At 42.3% G+C, this 20780-nt stretch overlaps 1 protein-coding gene across 1 annotated transcript in view; it reads right to left on the reverse strand.

Annotated features, from left to right (window-relative positions):
* The window catches only part of zbtb16a (zinc finger and BTB domain containing 16a), a 115378-nt gene that overhangs the window by 56080 nt on the left and 38518 nt on the right, over positions 1-20780 (reverse strand). Inside the window, exon 3 of the mRNA XM_036524678.1 lies at positions 9942-10039. Within this exon, the coding sequence (XP_036380571.1) occupies positions 9942-10039 (98 nt within the window). The remainder of the gene's footprint in view (positions 1-9941; positions 10040-20780) is intronic.

The following is a 20780-nucleotide window of genomic DNA, read 5'->3' on the forward strand; positions in this document are numbered from 1 at the left end:
ACTGACCTCGGCTTCAGACACCATTACATAAAGCTCTCATTTCTAGATGGGGAGTCGCATGCAGATCATCATTGTGATTCAGCAAGACCAGAGCATCTTCAGACATCATGTCATCGCTTAGTCCAAACTGTGAAGCATATGACTCTAGAAGGACAAATCATCCTTTTGATTCATTGATCTGATTCAGAATGACACATGCTAATACACCATTTCAGCAGAGGGCACATCCAATCAGCGCATTCAGAAGACCATACTTTCGATACCTATTCCATTTTTAAACGGGGGGTGACAATAATCTGAAAACCCTGCTGCCAGATAAAAGAGGAACTGCCAAGAAAGGCTAATAAACTGCTCAAAGTGCAGTATATCAGTTGTTGTCCTCACAGCTATCATTAAATATATCTATCGGATTTCAACTTGAGAGAAACATTTTTCTAGAAAAAAGTGAAGTGTACGAGGCTGAACCTTGGGGACAGTGTTTTGCTGGAGGTGCTGAGCACACAACAAGACTCCGGGCATCCAAGCAAACACTTTCCTGAGAACTCCTTTCTTACAGAACCAGCCCTGGCATGTTTTGATGAAGCTAAAACACAACAGTAACATCAAGAAATAGCGCCCCTCAGCTAGACAGTGCCTTTCAGCGTCAGAGAATAGTTTAACAACACTGCACCCTGGTAACTGAGTGCGAAATTAAACATTAAAAAAATAAAAAGGACTGGTGATTCTAAACATCTTTATCTATACAACATATCTGCATAATGTAACCAACCTCTGCTTTATCAGAGGGATAAAGCAACTAACAATGTGAAAGTTGTCATATCCATAGCTTGAGGCGATGGATTGTCAAACCAATTATACATCCTTGACGTTGGCAGTGATTCAGTGGCATCTCCTTGAACCAAAAGCTGAATTTGCGCTGAGAATCAATGCTCATCTTTCACTGTCAGTGATCAATTATGATGGCTTAATCACGGTACTCAGAATGCCTTTTCAACTGCATGATAGGAAACAGTATCGAGACTGATTAAGGACAGACATTAAAAACAAAACAGGCACATCCCTCTCGCATGCTCATCTGCTTTTATTTACCCCTTTGATATAAGCAGTGCAGTCAAGGCCACCACGATTTCCCCCTTCACAGAGAAGCGAAAACTGCAATGATGAGCCACCTTCATCAAACAGGCTCATCTGATGTGTCCACCATAGGGCAGTCAATTTAGAATAACCCTGTCAAAATTCTATGCTTATCATCCACCACTACAGGTGCCTGTCCACTTATACAGCTGCGTGCTTGTATCAGACCTTTCACTACGATATGCCTGACAAAAGGACAGCATGAACAGCAGTGCATTTTACCTTGTTTACTTTTTTGCTGGATGCTCTTATTTAGAGTAACTTACATGACTGTCATGGCTAGATACATATGGTGGATGCCGTAAGACCCTATCTCAAAGGCTACAATATTTCCTAAAACTAGGAGCATGATAATCATTTTAATGCCCTACTCTAAACACATAGGGTCTCTTCTTCACACATGGTTGTGCCATTCATTGCCTTTGTATTGCATGGATTTTGGTGAGGCAATTCCATTTCCGGCAGGAGAGATTAGCCCACACCCTTACAGCAACGTTCTCTCACTCTCCCTCTCCCTGTTTTTTTTTTTTGACAGGAACAGCTCGGAGGGGGAAAAAAATGACAAAGCGAATCCAAATTCAATCGCCTGTGTTCTGTTTTAGAAAGCACACAGTGTACTGTACAGCCCATAAAAGTCCAAAACAGCCTCCAGACGCTGCTGCAATCACCCTCCATCAAAACACTTTGTCTCGCATACAAAAATAAGACCCGGCATTGAGCTGAATACCAAATCAGCCCATTAGAGCACAGGGCACTCGCTACTTAGCAACCAAAGGGGGGATTTAAAGCCGCGATACCCAATGACAAAGAAATAAGATTGAGATCTTTTACAGGGTATTACAGCTTGGGTTTTGGCTTCTGTTTATTTATTTATTTATTTATTGTTTTAACGGAAAATGTTAACAAGATAATGCTTTAAAAAATGAAGAGACCTAATTACAATTGATGCCCTAAAATAACCCATGTTCCAGGCACGATGCTCTGTAACAGTCATCATTAATCATTGAAAATCAATGGCTAGACTTAGAATCTCAGATGGAGGCCACTGAATCTAAGGCAAGGACAGTAAATTCTTTTGTTTATGAGAAAACAGAAAATGTACTACTCTCTAAAATGCCAAAACTGCACATGCTTACGTGTACACGTCACATATAGCGTACACAGTGCAGTACATATACATGTGCATTAAAGATGCGCATTTATTATTGCCTATGGAGAAATTACACATCAATAACTTGATATATTTGCAGTGCATTCATTCTGATGATTCTGAGGCATGAACTAATCCTCACTGTTATAACATCATGAGACATGATCTTTTCCAGGCCGTTTTCATTGAACCTCCAACCTTTTAAAGACAATATCAATGAGCAGACAGCAACTCACACCCAATAATTCCATCAATCTTTCATACGCACGCAAACTATTGTACTGGGTCTGGGTTATTATATTGTTCCAGGCAATCCCTTAATTATTAAAGTGTGATGAGGAAAAGAAACCCTCAGGTTATTATTTAAGGTCACCTTTTATTAGATTATTTGAGGTTACATTATTTGGGCTTTTACTAAGGGAAAACAACTTGAATGTTACTCAGCAAAACTCAGCTTGTGTGTGTGTGTGTGTGTTTAGGGAGGTATGTGGTTCTATTCAGTTTTCTTCCTTAAGGAGGACACAATATTTTTTATTCTCCTACATCAAAGGTTCTTTGCAGAACTCTTAGGAACGGTCTGTAACAAGGTTCATCCATTAGCCCTTGATTTCTTTTGACTTAACGGTCTCTAATGTGGTTGCATTACTTTTTGAGCACAGCACATTAAATATTTCAAATTATCTGACATAATTAGAATTAAAAGGACTTATTTCTCTATATTAATGTTTATTTTCTTGTGTTATGTCCATGGCTCTTTTTAAAGAAATGTTAGCTAGTGAGAGATGCTGAGCCACCAAATGGAGTGTCAGGGTCAGCCCACTTGGGTTTGCAGTCCCCTTGATATGCTTCCAGGACATGTATTGTATTTAGCGTTAGTGCTGGATACATACAGGATTCTCGAAGCTGAGCCTAAGGGCTGTGATCATGAAGCGGAGCTAATAATAAGCCCTTTAGATCTCCCCTGCGGACTGCATGCTTGTTTTAGAAAAGGACTTTCTGTGACGTTGTTTGAAGAGAGTGCTGCAGAGGTGCGGGCAAACTATGATTAGATTACACCTCTTCAAAAAGAGAACAATCATGTTACAGTCAAAATATAACAACCACACACACGGTGGAAACGGTTCACTCTGTGATAATGGTCAGGATTAAAAACAAGCACATCCTAGGCCCCTTAATGGATGAGGGGGAATGAAGCACTAAAAAAATGACAGCCATTCAATGAGGAGAGAAAGCGGCCGACAATTACAAATCCATTTACCATCAGGCATAATCATCTCCTCTGAACCTTATAAAGGAGGAGATTTATGTCCAGCATAATTCAAGCATTGTTTTAAACAGGGGTTTAATGTACATCAGCAGGTCAGAAAAAGTATTACAGGTTTAAACCACAAGAGAGGAGCTGGGGCAGGCAGCCAAACAGAAGCTTGGACAATTCATAAGCCATGTCTGTCACTCCCTTCCTAATAGCCTGGAGGAGGTGAAGGTTTGTGTGTGTGTGTGTGCGCATGTATGTGTCTGAAGGTGTGGGGGGAGAAGGGGGGGGGGGGGGGTTATGTTGCATCTTTCATCAACCTGTGTAAAATTTATAATTGGTATTTATCCTTTAGAGTTGTTTTAGTTTTATTTAAAACCCTCCATCCACAAACACCCCCCCCCCCCACACACACACACACACACACACCCTCACCACTGCACCCCACCCCAAAACCCTCTCAGTCACAGCCTCTCTCCTCCTCTCTATTTTGGAATATGTGGCTTGGAGAGTAGTCAAGTTTCATTAATTTCTGGTCTGGGTACAGTATGTTCCTGGACGCACATCTGCGAGCGATCATAAATGCCCTGGAATGCTGGCAGAACATCCAGACCTGCCGGCAGCAGATGATGTCATCATTCTGAGGGAATCATTGGCATGCAGCCAATCTCTCTGAGAGGGAGCGCAACGGCGGAGGAGTGGAGAGGGAGCGCTTCATCTGGTCACTTGTCCTGCCCCATTTACAAATGCCTTTTTTTCCAAAGCACAGGTATTGTACCCCAGACACAGGGAGAGCACAGGTGTCTCACACAGACACAGAGCTGTCTGCAGATTGTCTCAAAGGGTCAGGAAATGGAGAAACTTTTGTGCCCTGAAAATCTTGGTGCTGTTGTTATCTTAACTATAGTCAGATAAGGTGAATATCTTAGTTAATATTATCTTCCAGGGACCTGTACCCATTACAGGTCCCTGTCTGGGGAGCCTACTGTTTTGTATGCAGTTATTTTGCAATGGGGGGGCTACTGTACTTTGACTACCGATGAGTAACAGAACATTGTTGGAGGGGCAGGAAGGGTGACTAAACTCACTCACCTCAGCTTTGGGGACAGGGTAATGCACAGCACTGGAGCTAAATTCACCTCAGAGGCCTTCATGCAAGAACTGTCACGTACTTATGAAATGCCTGAGAACATCAGTACAGTACATTACTTCAACAAGCAGTTGCCATTTACGACTGGAATTGCTGTATTTGGTAACCTGCATTTAGAGCTGTGTTTTCCTTTCTGCCCTAGAAAACCGAAATGGTAGGGAATGTCTTGTAATTGTGAATTATTGTGTTGATAGTACTGTGCGTGCTGATTTGGTGTTTTCAGTCTGAATCTTCTAATGCTCTGTAAGTACCTTTGGGTATGACTACCTGCCAATTAATTGAGTAATGACAGGACTGTGTATCAACCACTGCTGTGTGTACAGCTCAAAAGAAATGATTTAGGAAATCATCAACACTCAGTAAGGAATCATAGCATCCTGTACTGAGGGAATGACTCAGCAAGGCTCAACAACATGTGCTCGGCATGACATGAATAGTCCCACTGACCTGGTAGCAGGGGCTTGTGTCATCTCTTTACATGAGCACACCAAATGTTAGGCCAGTAGCTTTGTGGTTACTGTGTCTGGCTTGATCCAAGAAAAGTGTGGGGTTAGATTCCCAGCAAGGTCTGGTCAAAGACTTTAAAAATCGTACCCAATGCCTCTGATTATCATTCAGAATGAAAGAGACGAAAGAGACTGATCTGATTTGTACATGGCTTTTGCCATTCTTATGTGTGCATGTGTATTTATACACTCACTTCAATAGGCAGACACAGACATACTTACACAAACACAGCAACGTGCAAACACACAAATAAATCTCCAGAGAGGAAGGCCCTTTGCAGCTGCAACAACTTTCAGGAAACCACAAATAAATGTCTATATCAAGACAAAAGACAGGTAATTGGTGACAACAGCCTTTGTGTTTCCTCCTTCATTCCTTAGGTCATTGCTGTAAAACAAAAGTTCTCAGTCAGGGTTTTTAATGCATTGTCACTATCTTTTATCTTTCCTGTGAGGAAGAATATGGCCGAGTTTTACAGAGGCCCAGGGGTGTCCAGCAAGCTTTCCCTGGCTAAAATCTGGAAATGTTCTTCCCCACAGTGACAAGTCCCGTCATTGGGGGCTGGCTGTTGCCAGAGTGCTGCCGGGCTGTAGACTGCCCAGTTAATGAAGTCAAGTGGGGTCCACTGCCTGAGCCCTCTTGAGAGCAGTCCACAGACTTAATCAGGCTGGGCTATACTCACTGTCTCGGCTGCTAATGAAAGCATTGCAAACTCATGCTTCCACACAGCTCCGTTTTTGTTGGGAGCACTTCAGCCCGCATGGCTAATTCCATCTGAGTGAGCGATGTGCAAAGTCAAAATCTCCTGCAGGTATTTCCCCCCCCTATTTTTGACTAGTAGAACTGCTCAGTTCCTTTCCTAGTTCAGAGAGAGATGTTTAACTGCCCTGTTCTCTTGTGGTCGGAACTGATTTCTGGTAATGGAGATGTCGACATTTGAATTTGGCCACACTGTCAACAGGTACTGACTCCCCCTTTCGATCACAGAGGGATCAATGGAGATGATAAAATTACAGAGAGGCACAAGGGGGAAAGCAGGTCATCCATGCCTGATGACTACAACTGCAGTGTCTTGACTCTGATGACCTATGAACATATACATACTACAGGGTGAACATGATCTACACAAGTATCTTATTTACTACCCAATATGGGAAGGAACTGAATGATTTACAGGAGCTGCATGTGACAGATTATGCTGGGGAGCACTTCAGACATTTTTCTTTCTATTGCAATACGTAAATACTGTACTTTGACTACTGTACTAATGTCAAACTGAACTGTACCCTGATGGGGCGTCAGCTCAGCTTTCAGTGATTCTGTGAGCCTAAACTCTACACAACTCCACTGCTGGGGCAGCAGTGTGGCTCAGTGGTAAGGAACAGTGCTTGTAAACAAAAGGTTGCTGGGCATTGCTGTTGTACCCTTGGGCAAGGTACTTAACCCAAAATTGTCTTAGTACACATCCATCTGTATCTCAGTACATATCCAGCTGTACACATCTGAGTACCATCCTGGTGTTGCTCACATAGGCTGTAGTGTGGCATGGTGGAGAGGGAGCTCAGATAGTGTCATTTACTGAGATGATTTACTGATATGAATTAGAGTGGCATAGGGAGGCTGTGCAGCATGGTGGTTAGGAAAAGACCTCAAACCAGAGAGCTGAAGGCTGTAATGATTATAATGACAGACCTAGGTGAGGCATGCTTGACATAAACCTACTTAGGAAACAAAAGCCTAGCTATTCTAGTCATCCCAGAGAGGGGCACCTGAACAAAGTAATAAAGACGCAAGAATGAGGCTGAGTCACTGTTTCACACCAGGGCCTCACAGTGTCACAGTGCAGCCACCCAGCCATATTGACCTTAACTATGGTGAAAAAGCAGTCCGGACAACCCTCCCTTCCCTCAGCTTCCTCTAAAGTTCTCCATACCCTTCTGTTTGCACTGCTAGACTTCAACAACCCCCCCCCCCATCTATAACTCCCTACAGCCCCCCGGGGATTCGACAACCCGGAGAACGCCACCAAAACCACTACTGTCAGACAATAATAATAATTTTAAAAAAAATTGGCACTCAACTCACTGTACATACTGTACCCAGAACAGTGGCAGGCATCCCAGACTGGCTCACTGCCAACTCCACAAGAAAATAAACACAGAGACAGCCTGAACCAGAAAGAAGGGGGGGCTGAAATGGCACACCACAATACACACTGCATACCAAATCACATTCTTTTCTCCATTTCTCCATCACTTTCTCTCTTTTTCACACTGTCTCCCCCCTCCTCCTGCCCTTCTCATGTTCTTCTCATGACGCAATGTCAGTGCAGTCATAATAAAATAGACAAAAAATACAAAAATATAATCATGGATATTATCAACAGCAAGGGTTGCTATCATAAGGTAATATGGACAAAGGGGCTCATTCGTTATGGAGATTACCATACATCTCTCATCTGTCACGTCTCCCTGTCTCTCTCTATGTCTGTCTGTCTCTCTGTCTCACTTGCAGTCTTTCTTTGTGTCCCTCTTTCTCTGTGTATCTGAATACTTGTTTCAAAATGAGTTTCATTGGAATGACAACCTAACTGCCAAACTGACATATATGTATACGTTTGTTTACACACTGTCCCTCAGGTTATGGTTAGAAGCTACCAGGTAAACAGTATTGTTGTTTTTTTTTCTCTCTCCCCATTTGTCTGTCTTTCTCGACAGTGTGCCAAAAGATAGTTCCCGCTCTCCTATAATTTTCTTTTTGTTTTCAAAAACACACTTCAGTGCTCTGCTGCCGATTTTCACTGATGTACAGAAATCAGGTTGGCTTTATGCGTCACCCTGACACCCAAAGCAAAAACTTTTTCCACTTCTCTTCTCTCCTCTGCTTCTAAAAATACACAGCCCATGTCCTTACATCACTCTTGCCAGGGACCCTTTTCTGGGGTTTACATCATGCAAAAGGAAAATTGGAACAGCAGCACTTTGTCAATGAACCAACAGTTGACAACCTTTCAGACTGCTGTCATGATGCTACGCAAAAATGAAATGCATGCAATGCCCTTCAAGTAAGGTGGAGAACTTGGACTGAATGGGCACATGCTTAATGGATGAGGGAAAATCATTTTGCCACCACAATGAAGGAGCTACAAACCCTTCCCCAGTTATTGGAAAATACTCTAAACATTTCCAGCATCTAATGTCATGTCCCACTGAGTGATTCGGTGGTTTACCTGACCTCACGTAGAGGTTGTCTGCACTTACCAGAGATGGGGAACCTAACGTAATCAGGTCCTATAAATACAGTACACACTGCCAGTCGATTGCCAAGCATCAGAGGGCTGAGAGAGCTGGCTGCGTAACTGTCTTCTGCAGTCGTTTCCTATTTTCCAAAAACAAAGGCGTGACTGACCTGTTGGCTGTCCTTACTGTGCAGTAGCTCTTGTCTTAATTAGCTTTAGCTAATTTTGCATACAATTTTGCATTGCATTTTGCATACAAGACTGTATCTCAGCACAGTAGGCTGTACCATCAAGTCAGTGGGTGCATCACTTCATTTGTACTGACTTGGGTGATCAACAAAATGGGGTTTGGTATAAGTGGGGTAAGTATACCTCTATATCAGAATGTGTTGAGCAGGCAGCAAGTACACGGCCACACTACGCCTGGGTCTGACTGAAAGACGAGAGCACTTTTTGCCCTTTAGAATGCTTTAAGGGGGTAGTTTTTAAACTAAAAAAATGTAAACCTATAAAATCATACTCTTAAATGCTTGGGAGTTTAAGAGGCAGCATTACCTACAACACCTGTGCGGGTCCGTCAACAGTACAGGCAATATGTCTATCCGACTGTATCCCCAATCATTTGAATCATTAACTTTAAAAAGGGCAACAACAGGACTGAACAGATCCTAAAATATGCACAAGAAGAATATTTCCCCAGAATATCTTTCAGCACGCTGAGTTTGGCATACAGCTTGTTCACCACCACAGCATGAGACGCTATTCATCTGTCTGCCATGACATGCTTCAAAATGCCCCAGCAACAAATCAATCCAATGCCCCTTTTCAGAAACTCTGCTGCTTTGTGCCTGAAATATTTCAAAAATAATTTAGAGCAATTAAGCCATTAGCTGTGATTTTTTAAAAAACTGTAATCCAGCAAATATTTTACATATTTCTTGATCAATTTATTCAACATTTACCACAAGAAGGTGGTATCCATACAGTTCTAGATTTCAGCATAATATTGAGATGCCAGCGGCCCCCTGGGTGGATAAGCCAGGTCTGCTTTCTCAGAACCGGTTTACAGAGGAGTTGGTTGGAAGCAAAGGGAAGTTCCCTCCCAGGCAGCACTGGGGCCAGGAGGGACCAGAGCCCCATGGCTTTTACAGGGCTTCTATAAACCATCTGCATTTAGAGCCCTAGGAGAGAAGTTAAGTTCTCCAGTAAAAAAAAAAAAAAAAAAAAAACAGTAAAAATCCGACTTCATAAACAGGCTCCAGAGTCCACAAGATGTTTCTGAACAGAGATGTGTCCATTTGGCCAAATCACTAGCCCGCTGGCATTAAATTACAAGGGTCTTTAAGAACTAATTTCACGGAGGGCTGACTTGAACTTAAATTGATCACTTTCAGCCATCTTATGAATGCATGTATGCGAACATACACACTCATTTGTGTTGTGTACCTCAGTTTAATTAGAGATATAGATATGTGTAAATGTATGAATAGGCAAATGATGGCATTCCTACCCGAATGAGATAGCAAGTGCATCCTTAGGCGTAAACTGTCGAGGAAGTGTTTCCCACACAGATCACATCCGTAGGTCTTCATTCCACTGTGCAGCTTCCTACAGACAAGACAAAGCACAGAACAACTCCATCATTTGGTGCCAGAAGATTGGTTTCTAGTATGGTGTTCAGCTGTAAGCATAGGGAGACCGCTTTTCACACTGACTTTGGGCTTTTCTGCTGCCTATCAGATTACAGCACTAATGAGGAAATTGCAGGCCCTGTTGAAATACTCCAGACCCAAACCATGTTCTTGAATGGAATTCTGAAATTATCTGTTTATAAAAAACACGGTCAATTAAACTGTTTCCAAGGAAGCTTCCCCAATGCAGATATGTATGCTATGGCTAGCTGAGCCAATGGTCCCAGTATCAGGAGAGCAATAGGTGTACTTTGTCCCCTTTTACCCTCAGAGAGATTGGCAAATACTCTGTAAATGTGTATGTGCTTGCGTGCCTTTCTCACGGCAGACAGCAAAGGGACAGCTTGAATGGCATCTGCATCTCCGGTGCGTCGGCTTTAATGCACACTCAACACTGCACTCCTCACTGGAGAGATAAGATGGCCAGAAATGATGACTGGACCAAGCCAAGGACTTCAAACAATGCTGCAATTAGGAGAGCAAGACCAGTAAGTGTGCTAAGCCAGTGACCACCATATATACGTCCCAAATTCAGCCCAAGCAGGTACGCTTTTCCACAGTTTTATTGCCACCTTTGCCTAAGTGGGACACAGTGGAGCGCTCGACTGCTCAAAAGTGAGGACGCTGGCAATTTGTTAAAAGTAGTAAGCCAAATTTCTTTTTATTAGCATGCTTACAGCACACTGTAATTGTTCCCAGAAATGTAATTAGCTCATTGTTTGCACCTCAGTGCCAAATGCATAAACGTCCCAGAACCACTTCAAGTGTTTCTATTTATGTCCCCCCTACCCCAAGAAAAAAAAATATCACTGAAACAATCTACCTCAGTGTATATTTTTCAATATATGCTGAAAAAATACAGACACTATCGTCCTCATAGAGTAGCATAGGGTATGATGCATCGAACCTGATTGAGGTTCTGTAGTAACAGCTGAGACCCACTGCAGCCATGAGCACAGCCATTTTTCAACATTGCTCTCAAATATCCAGCTGTATATATATGGATGACAGACCATGGATAGCGGTGACTGCTGAGCAAAGAAGCAAGTAATGTACAATGTTCAAACATTCATGAATAAGGAGTGATGTGTTATACTGAATAAACCTCTGGAACCATAAAGCTGAGAAGGGGATTTCTGGGGGCAGAGCAAGTGAGAGAAATTTAGTAAATTTCAAAAGGCAAGAGAAACGTGCACTCTTTTCAGATCCTGACAGCTGACTTATAGAAGGGGATCTGACAAACAAAAAAGGGAAGAATGAGGGAAAAAAGGGCAAAGCCCTTTGGCAAGCTGTAAGTGATTAAAAAAGCCTGTAAACTACTCCCAAAATAAAAGGCACTTCAAAAGCAAGCCAGTGCAGTGGTGGGGGAGCTGAGAATGCCAGGGGTCGGCACACCTCTGAGATCCTCCAAGGTGCTGACAAACACGAACACCTCTACTGTAAGGCACACTTCCACTTTTCAACAGGCTGGCCTTCCCTGTGTCTCCTGCCACTGTTCATTAATGGAATTCCCTTCTACAACAGCCTGATTTTGTCAATATTCTCAATTTACTGTACAGAGGCAGAGATCTAAATGGCTAATGGGGGAAATGGTTTTCATCGAGCATACTCGCATCTAATGGATTTATAACATGCTGTCCTGGGTGTAAAGTACACATGCTGTCAAGCAATGATCGCTGACGTCTTCACAGCTGTTAATGCTTTTACATAAAATGTGCGCTTGTTTATTTTTGGGATTTTATTAGCCTCCAGGAGCACTGGCTGGTACCTGAAACCTTACGAACACATCATCAGATGGGTTTTATTCCCCTTTGTAAACACTTCCATATATTCTGCAGCAGGGTGTGTGCTTCATTCAGCACCTGGAACATGGCAGACTGAGCTGAAAAGCCAACAAGTAAACATCTAGAAAGCTGAGACTCCATTTGTAATTTGAAACACGCAATCACCATCATTGAAACTGTCAAGGAAACAGGCTTTTGAGTACTGTTTAAGTTATCGGGGATGCTGCTTTTGGTCACAGGGGCAATCTGAAACCACCTACAGTGCAGCACCCAAACACAAACAAAACCTGGAGAGATTTAAGTGAAATAATGCTTCAGAGCTCCTAAATGAGTCAGACACCTTATGGAAATGAATAATTCTGGAGGGTGCTCTCAATCTGAATGTGTATATTATATATATATATATATATATATATGTATGTGTGTGTGTGTGTGTGTGTGTGTGTATGTATATACATACACACATGTATATACACACACATACATACGTACATACATATATACATATATATCTGTACACACACACATTATACAAATATCTTTCTGATGGCTGCATAGCTCTCCAGGCATATAATGGAAATAGTGTGGTTCACACTACACTGGTGTTTCAGCATTGCTACTCCCTACTTCTCTGAGGAAATGACATTTTTTTATGGCCACTCCTAACTAAAGGTGTCCCTTGCAGTTGATTTGTGCTGTGAAGCTTATGGCCTGCTGTCCCGGTGATTGGTGGCAGACCCATTTAACTGGATAAAAAGCAGACAAACTGGGAAGAAAACCTGATAGGGCTGGGCAATTATTACTGGTTATATTTTCTGACCAAGTAGCCACAACCTTTCCCAGATGTAACAGCAAATAAGCCCCTAGTTTGTGTGAATTGAGGCAGCCCCCCCACAACAGGCCCTACCTCTTCCTCACCCCCACCAACATACACCAGCTGCTTTCAGCTTTCTTGCTTGCTTGCCTTGCTGCAGCAACAGTAGATAGGGTGCTTGCTTTAAGCAGGCTGACTGTAGTCATTAAGGCTGCTGACATAAAACTCTCAAGCCATTTACTCACTTAATAAGCGACTTTGTCCAACAGTCGGTTTTGACAACGGCAATAAATTTCAAATTTATGTCAACAAAGCATATGTTGAACACCTCATTTCAGAGGCGAAGTGGTGTGGAGGCTCATAAATCAGGCCTCTGTTTGAAACGGGAGCAGATTACGGGCCTGCGTTATTGAGCTGTTACGGTTCGGCCTGTATAAATCTCAACTTTTTTCGCTGGAGATCGGACTTATGGCCATACATCATGCACAAGGAGTTTCCCCTGTCCTGACGGGGGCTGAGCACGGTCCCAGCAGGACGTCATTGTTGAAAATTGAATTGAGGCCACTTCCAGCCACCAGAGAAACAACAGCAAGCTAATCAGCTTGAAATATGTGTGCTCTTTTAACAGACTAAAATAAAACATCTTAGGTTGAATTTATGATCAATTTAAAAAGCAAGTCACAAAAAAGTCAAGTTATGCACGGGACGGTGAAATTTCACACTCGATATACAATAACACCTTTGTAGACTGCAAGCTGTCGGTTTTCTGTGTTTATCCTTACCCTTTCAGATGCACTTCCCAGACATGTAAGCAGAGCAACAGTAAATTCTGCTTTGTCTAGAAGCATCCACTTAATGAAACCAATCTGCTTAAAAGGCACCTTGGGTGGCATTATGAGAAAATAAAACTCTGGGAAAATGCTTGGTCTGATGCAGCATGCATTTACTCTAAACAACTTTAAATTTTCAAAACATGTACTCACTAATTTCAGGAAAACCTAAAATATACGTTATGTGGCAACTTTAAGGAGAAGGACCGAGTGTATATCATAGAACAGCCGTCTGTAAAAGAAAATAAAGTTCATTTGTTGACCACTTGCCATAATTCTCCGTCACAAAAAAGAAACCTATTTATATCTGTACCACTACAAATCTCTCTTTCTGTACATTTCCTTAAAAAGCTCCGGTAGTCTCAGCTAAGGTTGGCCCTTTTGCATAGGACATCAAGACGGACAGAGTTACAACCTACAGTACAAAAACAACCAGACAGAGGTCGGAGGCCAGGGCACAGGACAGGAAGGCAGTGTGGATTGTGAGTATGTCCGTTATTGCAGGCGTTTCCATTTCAAACATAACTGAGGAGAGAAAACGTCATGGTTGTGCCATGCTGCAGTGCATGCCCCATTAATTTGCTGTCGAAAGGTCCCCCTTAGTCAAGCGCACCCTGTCCCATGTGCAAAGTCAAATTATGGCATCTGTCGAAAGAGACAAACGGTGTAGGAGGGAGGGAGCCAGGGGCGGGAAGCAACAATCTGCCCATCTATTGCACAGCTCACACTCAATAAAACATTTCACTCAGAGCACTGACACCACCGTGCCAGAACCTTTGCCAAGACGTGTCTTGATCAGCGGAGAGATGTTTGCACTATTTGCTGCGTGCCTTTAAAATATGTACACAAATGAAATAATTCCCTTGATTTTTACTCTTTAATAATACATCAATACAAAAAAAACGCAAATAATGGCACTTATTTTCAACATAGGCTTTGAGAATGGTGCACGTAATCGTGCCATCTGCCTCACAACACAAGCAAAGAAGTGGTCATACTAACAACAGCAGGATCAGAAAGTAAGCAGAAAATGAAGAGGGTGTTTTTTGCTTTTTCTGTCTTTTCATTTGCAGAAATCAGTTGAGGTTTCCTCAAAGATCTAAGAAGCGTTAAGCTTTTTCCCAATTTTATTTTTGTATTCTTTTGCTGCGAGGAGCAGCATGAGTCTTTTTAGCTGCCGTTTCCAGTCCATTAAAAGCCAGTGAGCATCACAATGGTGAATTAAATGGTGAGGGGGGCAGATGGGAGCAAAAAAAAAAAAAAAAAAAAAAAAAAAGGGGGGGGGACAGAACAAAATGGAATTGGCAACATTTCAGAAATCCTATGTTGCATCCCATCAATCTGCATTCAGAAAAATCCATTTAGTGGAGAACTCTTATCATACCTTCTACATATGCACTGTCTGGTCTAGGCCAGCTACGAGCTAAGGTTTTGCCATTCCATTTGGCTGATACTGTTGTTCTTTTATCCCTGAATAAAACACAGAAACACATTACTGTTACATTACAGTGTTCAGATGTGGGCTAGGTGTTGATACATATTGGCTAATTGCCATTTCTACCAGGGGAAAAAAAAAAACCTGCTCCTGTCTTTCCAGCATTCCACTGTAAATCCCTGTTTCACATTCTCTTTTCCGATAACATTTTTAGAAATTGTTTTCAGTCGAAATCTATTAAATACATCCATAATTCTCAGAGGGGCAAGCTTTATCAGAGAGTCATCCAGCACATATCAATGACTCGCTCCTTTCCCCCCGGGGTGGGAAAAAAAAAATCGTATGCATTCCAGCCACACACTCTCACACGATGCAAGCTCATGCCGAGTATATAGGAGCAGCTGGGAGAGTGCTGCCTTAACCTTTTACTCTGTCACAGAGCTGTTATTTATTATATGGAGAGATTACTGCCCCAATTTGCCTGGAGGTGCACAGACACACAGGGACGCAATGTACTACAGTCAAAAAATATTAATAAATCAAATGAATCTGAATGAAACAAACAATGCTTTATAGAAGCGTTCCCTTCACAGAGAGGGATCCTGTGAAAACCAACATACAATTTATTATTATTAACACAACAACAACAATAACAACAATAACAATAATAATAATAATAATAAATCACCATATACTAGATGCTATATGCAGCAGAAGACTAGCAAAACAGTCATAATATTGGACTGTGCCTCTGGGTTCTTCCTCCAGTAAAAGAGGACTTTTTTTTAAACCCAGACAGTGAAGGTGTATCAGGGAGACTGCAGTGTTGAACAAAGCTCAATTATGTCGTCCAGGAGAACAACACAGTGCCCCTTTCATTATACTCCTGAAATCTCTTTTCTGTAGAGTCAACAAGCAGAACTGGTGCACATTAGCCTCATACAAGAGCTCTGTCAGGACCGGGGCTTAAGCCAGCACTCCTAATTGCAATACCCGGCCAGAGGCCATGTCTCCTCCTAATCCACGTTTTATACCTGCTTCCCCCTGTAGGCTTAGAGGATAGGCCTCTCCGCTAATACCCCCCCTTTACCATGGACCATTATACAGGCCATTTTATGATTTACCCTCTAATTTTGTCTTATGCCCGATTCCCTCCATTTATACATGTGTTTAGAGCAGAGCAGACTTACCCAGGAACTTTCTGCCCCCTCAATGTCATTTCACCCCTGCATATTACATGCGTTACACGTCTGCAAATGCGTTGGTGAAAACTGAATTCTGTTATTTCCTCTACGAGTTGACATGTACTGACATGTAAAATAATAGCTGTGCTGTCTAATCAAGGGTTTGGGCACTTAACTGCAAATGGTTGAGACGGGGGGGGGGGGGGGGGGGGGGTTGGAGAGAGTGAGGAAAAAACAAAACACACAAACGAACCAGTCAGGTTAACTGACACCTACAAGCCCACCAGAACTCAAGGTTGAAAACATTAGGCTACACCGTGGCTTCAAATACCAGCTGCTAACCCTTTGCCCCCCCGCTTTACATGAAAATATCAGGCTTTTCCTGCTTCTGAAAATAGCATTTATTTTCATCACAGTAGGCTTTTTTTTGTCTTCTTCCAACCCCATTTGTTGATTCTTAGATCTCTGAGGCGACCACGTGTGCAAGCAGTTGCTCTATAAAAAGATCCAGACAAGTGTTCCCTTTTCTATCCATTATTCATGGGCATCACCTTCCATGAAGAGGCAGAAACCTCAAGGATGTCTAACTTTAGGCTTATTTGAAAAGGAGACAGAAGAAGGAGGAAATATTCTTCTGTGTCTTGTATAATTTATTCCCAGTTCAGTCAACATCAAATATTTGTACCATCTGCGTGTTGCAGTTTAAATCTGAACATGGAATGGGAAAGATATACTTTCTGGCACTAACAAAGAAGCACATGTTATATTAGGGGAAAATACAGAGTAGTAAAAACCTACATCCTGAGCCTTTAGCAAAGGCTAACAAAAACAAAAAAACCCTGTAAGGCAGATTCCACATAAATGCAATGCACTCTGAATAACAAAATTAAGCAAGGCCTACATGTTTCTTTTTAAATCATTTTTATTATTTTACCATTAGCTTTATCATGCATGATAGAGTCATAGCAATCAATTAGCTGGCATACAACTTATTAAAATTACAGACAAAGCACACTGTGGTTTGATTTAATGGGGGACCTAAAACAGCTTTGGAATGACCATGGCCAAACCCTTCCAACGTTGGTACAGTTCCCCCAAACTGGAAAAGAAGTGAATAAGCACGGCTTATCACATAAGGCTGCCAGGCTGTGCACATTCCACTCCCAGTCAGTTACATCTGTTACTCTCATTTTATATCAGTGTTGCTTCCTAATACACAACTCACTGTAAATAGTGGTGTCCATCTACGCATTTATGCAACAAGATGAAGTGTTTGAAAGATCAAAGAACCACACAGCAAATGATGGCAAATGAATCATGACTAATACAATAAATACAAGAAAACTCTGTAGGTCCCATCTGAGAGACTGTAAAAAAAGGCAGAGACAGGTGTAGGGGGAAAAGTTGTAACTGCCACCGAGTTGATTACTTATGCAAACATGCCAAATCAATCCATTCATAGATTCAGTTTACCAAAATGACCTGGTGTTGTTTTGACACTCCAGACATCAGCCGTGTCTGTGGAGAATTTTTTGACGTGCCTGACCTCAGTCAGCGAAAGGGGGGTGGGGGGGGTGGGAAGCAGGAGTGTGACATGAGTCCTGTTTGTGTGCCGGGGGGTTGCAGCGAGGTTCAGGTGTTCCAACAACATTCTGCCACGCCAAGCATCTGTGTGGTCATTCCCCACGTGCCTTTCCCCAAAACATGGGGAGGCCCGAAAATAGCCTGGCTGGAGTCCACGCGGGCTCGTGTAAACAAGCTTCTCGTTTGTCGACCTCACAGGCATAGAATGTGCCGGGCACTGCTAGATGCATCGTCACTCTTCCACCAAAAAAGTCTCCCCTCCGTCAGGAAAACGGACCGTGTGGTCCTGACTGCCAGGGCAAAAAAAGTAATCTGTGACACTAGGAATGTCATCTATATTAAATTGGCATGGAAGAACAGGGCACCACATTGTGTGAAGTCAATGAAATATAATAACTCTGTGTGCAGTGATTTGCCTCTAAATTCTTTATGGCACAAAGCTGCACTTTAGCTTGGCTGAGCCAGAGATAATGCTAAACCTCATGCTCTTAAATTGCGCTAATGAAATGCAGGCCAAATTCTGGCAGTTTCGGTCACTGGACTGGAACTAGCTGTTTAATAGGGGAAAACTGCTGACAGCTTTTTGGCTGCAGGACTGCAGTGCTGTAACACCATGCTGACGGATACAACATGGTTGTTTCCCTCAGACAACAAACTGTCAGGCCAAGGGGACAGAGGTATTGATTCAGAAAGCTTGGCAAAAAACTGTTAAACATAAGACAATGTTGTTTCCTACTTGCTTGTACAAAATTGTTTCAATGTGTCTGTTCTGGACAAAATTAAAAAAAAGGATTTGAAGAAAAAGTAGCTTGATTTTAAATGAGGTTGCACAGTGCTGAATCTGTGAAACCTCCTTTGTATTCCCACTGTTGATCTAGTGGTAAATGACCTGCTCCCAGCGGTATCTGTTCATCCTAACATACAATATGCAAGTAAATGGATGAGGGGGTGATTCAAGTACATCGATGTCGGGGGGGAGGAGAGACTTTGAATGGTTGAGATTCAAATTTTACTGTTTTTTACCAGGTCATTTTTAAGTTTTACCATGTCCTTCACTACAAGTTAGGTGGACATTAAAGTTAAAAACAATAACAAAAAAATGAAAAAAAAATCTCACTAGTGTATACTGTAAGCACTTCAATTTATTTCTCAGAAGAGGCCTTACTCAGGTCTTACTTAGGCCCAATTACAGGTCACCTACTGCCTGAAAAGCCAGCCTTGGACCTGGGTGAAGGCAACAGAGCAGTGGAACAGGAACATAAAGAGAAATCAATACAGCTCCCGTGTACCTTTCGCACTCCACATTTCATAGTGAGGGGAAATCAAAAGAGACGCCGGTACAGCACTAATAACTATCACAGTCACCGGCTGGATGCGCCATTCCGCAGCTCTAACAGGACCTGCTCGCTGAGCACCAGATCTACTTCCTATGTCCCTGCAAGGCCTTTCACTGTGTGGAGCATTCACCATGCCCTGCATATTAAACAGACAGCAGGTTAAAGGAATACAGAAGAGTAGCTCAAAGTGAAAATACCGTTCCAACAATTTCCAACAACGAATCCAAAATTGTACGAAACACAGTTACCCTTTTGGCGTGATGTGTGTGAAAAATAGCTCTATTTATATCACACCAGTCAACCAAATAGGGCAACTATCCAGTCAGCAGATGTGTTCTAAAAATGAACCCATGTATAGCACATTTTTAAGATAAGGCATACTCTAAAGAGTCACTAGTCTGAAATCAAAATACTGTTTTTTTTTTTTCCCACAGCTCCGTATGTTAATAGAAATTCCTGGCTTAAGTTCTATTTATGTGAGGGAAAGCATCCGTTTCATTTTTCCACAACAAAAACAAAGTGTTCTATTTTCACCCATCTGCCATGCTTGGACTACGTTTCATGTGGTAAAAAAAAAAAAAAAGATAAAAAATAGCCAGCTGGAGGATTTTGTTTACATCTCGCCATTGCCGATCTGTGTGGCACTCCACTCCATCACATGTACAATGAATCCAATAAGTGAGGGTGGAGAATGCAGCTGGGCTCTGGGAAGTGCACCACGGGGCCAATTCAATTTGGAATTCTGTCCCTAATAAGTGTCATATCTCTCAGCAGATGCCACACCGCACAAGATTAATTAATAGTGTGTCAGCCAGAGCACGTATCTCATATGGCAGCGCTTCGATACATCTTCATTTGGGCTTCCGTGCTTCCGGGGAGGGTTTTCTGCAGGTAATGTGACAGTCAAACGAGTGACTTCTGAGAATGACACAATCCAGGGGCCTACATGGGAGGGCTTTACCATTGATTTTTATTTATCCACCCCTCACCTATTCCCATTTAGTATTATTTAACACACAGAATAAAAGTTTGAGCCAAAAAAATCTCCCAGCAGCTCCGAGCCCGACATTTTAAAAGATACATCATTTGATTTTTTCTGCACAATTAATTTGCAGCATTCTAACATGCTGGAAATTAAATTTAGCTAGCAGACACTAGGGCTAGCTCACGGAACAATCTAGATAGCAGCTGTCAGCCCCATCTTTACCAGTGCTGTGGTTACACATGGGAGAATAATGTTAGCAAAGCATTAAGCATTGACAGCAAACTATGCTCATGAAATTCCCCTGAATATTATAGCTGTTGTTATACATCTTCTGGTAAGACGTGTGCAGGTTTAAACTGTCAGTTTAGATGAGTGCAATCAGAGCTAAATAAAGATTCCTTCAGGAATTCCTTGTCATCTTCAAGCTAACTTTATACAATGTGTTCAGAAAAGTAGCATGCAAGCCAAATATGACTACTAATTTTCATGTACCTCTATATTTATCCATATCCCCACTGGACCCACACATCCATCCATATCCCCTCAGATCCACAGCTCCACCCACATAGCCCCTCAGATCCATAGCTCCACCCATACACCCCCCACCCCAGGTCCAAAGCTTCATCCACAACCCCCACCCCCATTCCATGGTTTATGCATCCAACCATATCCCCACTGTGTCCATGCCTACACCCTTGTCCCGCC

This window comes from Megalops cyprinoides, chromosome 3 (genome assembly GCF_013368585.1).
Source record: "Megalops cyprinoides isolate fMegCyp1 chromosome 3, fMegCyp1.pri, whole genome shotgun sequence".
In the NCBI taxonomy this organism is placed as follows: domain Eukaryota; kingdom Metazoa; phylum Chordata; class Actinopteri; order Elopiformes; family Megalopidae; genus Megalops; species Megalops cyprinoides.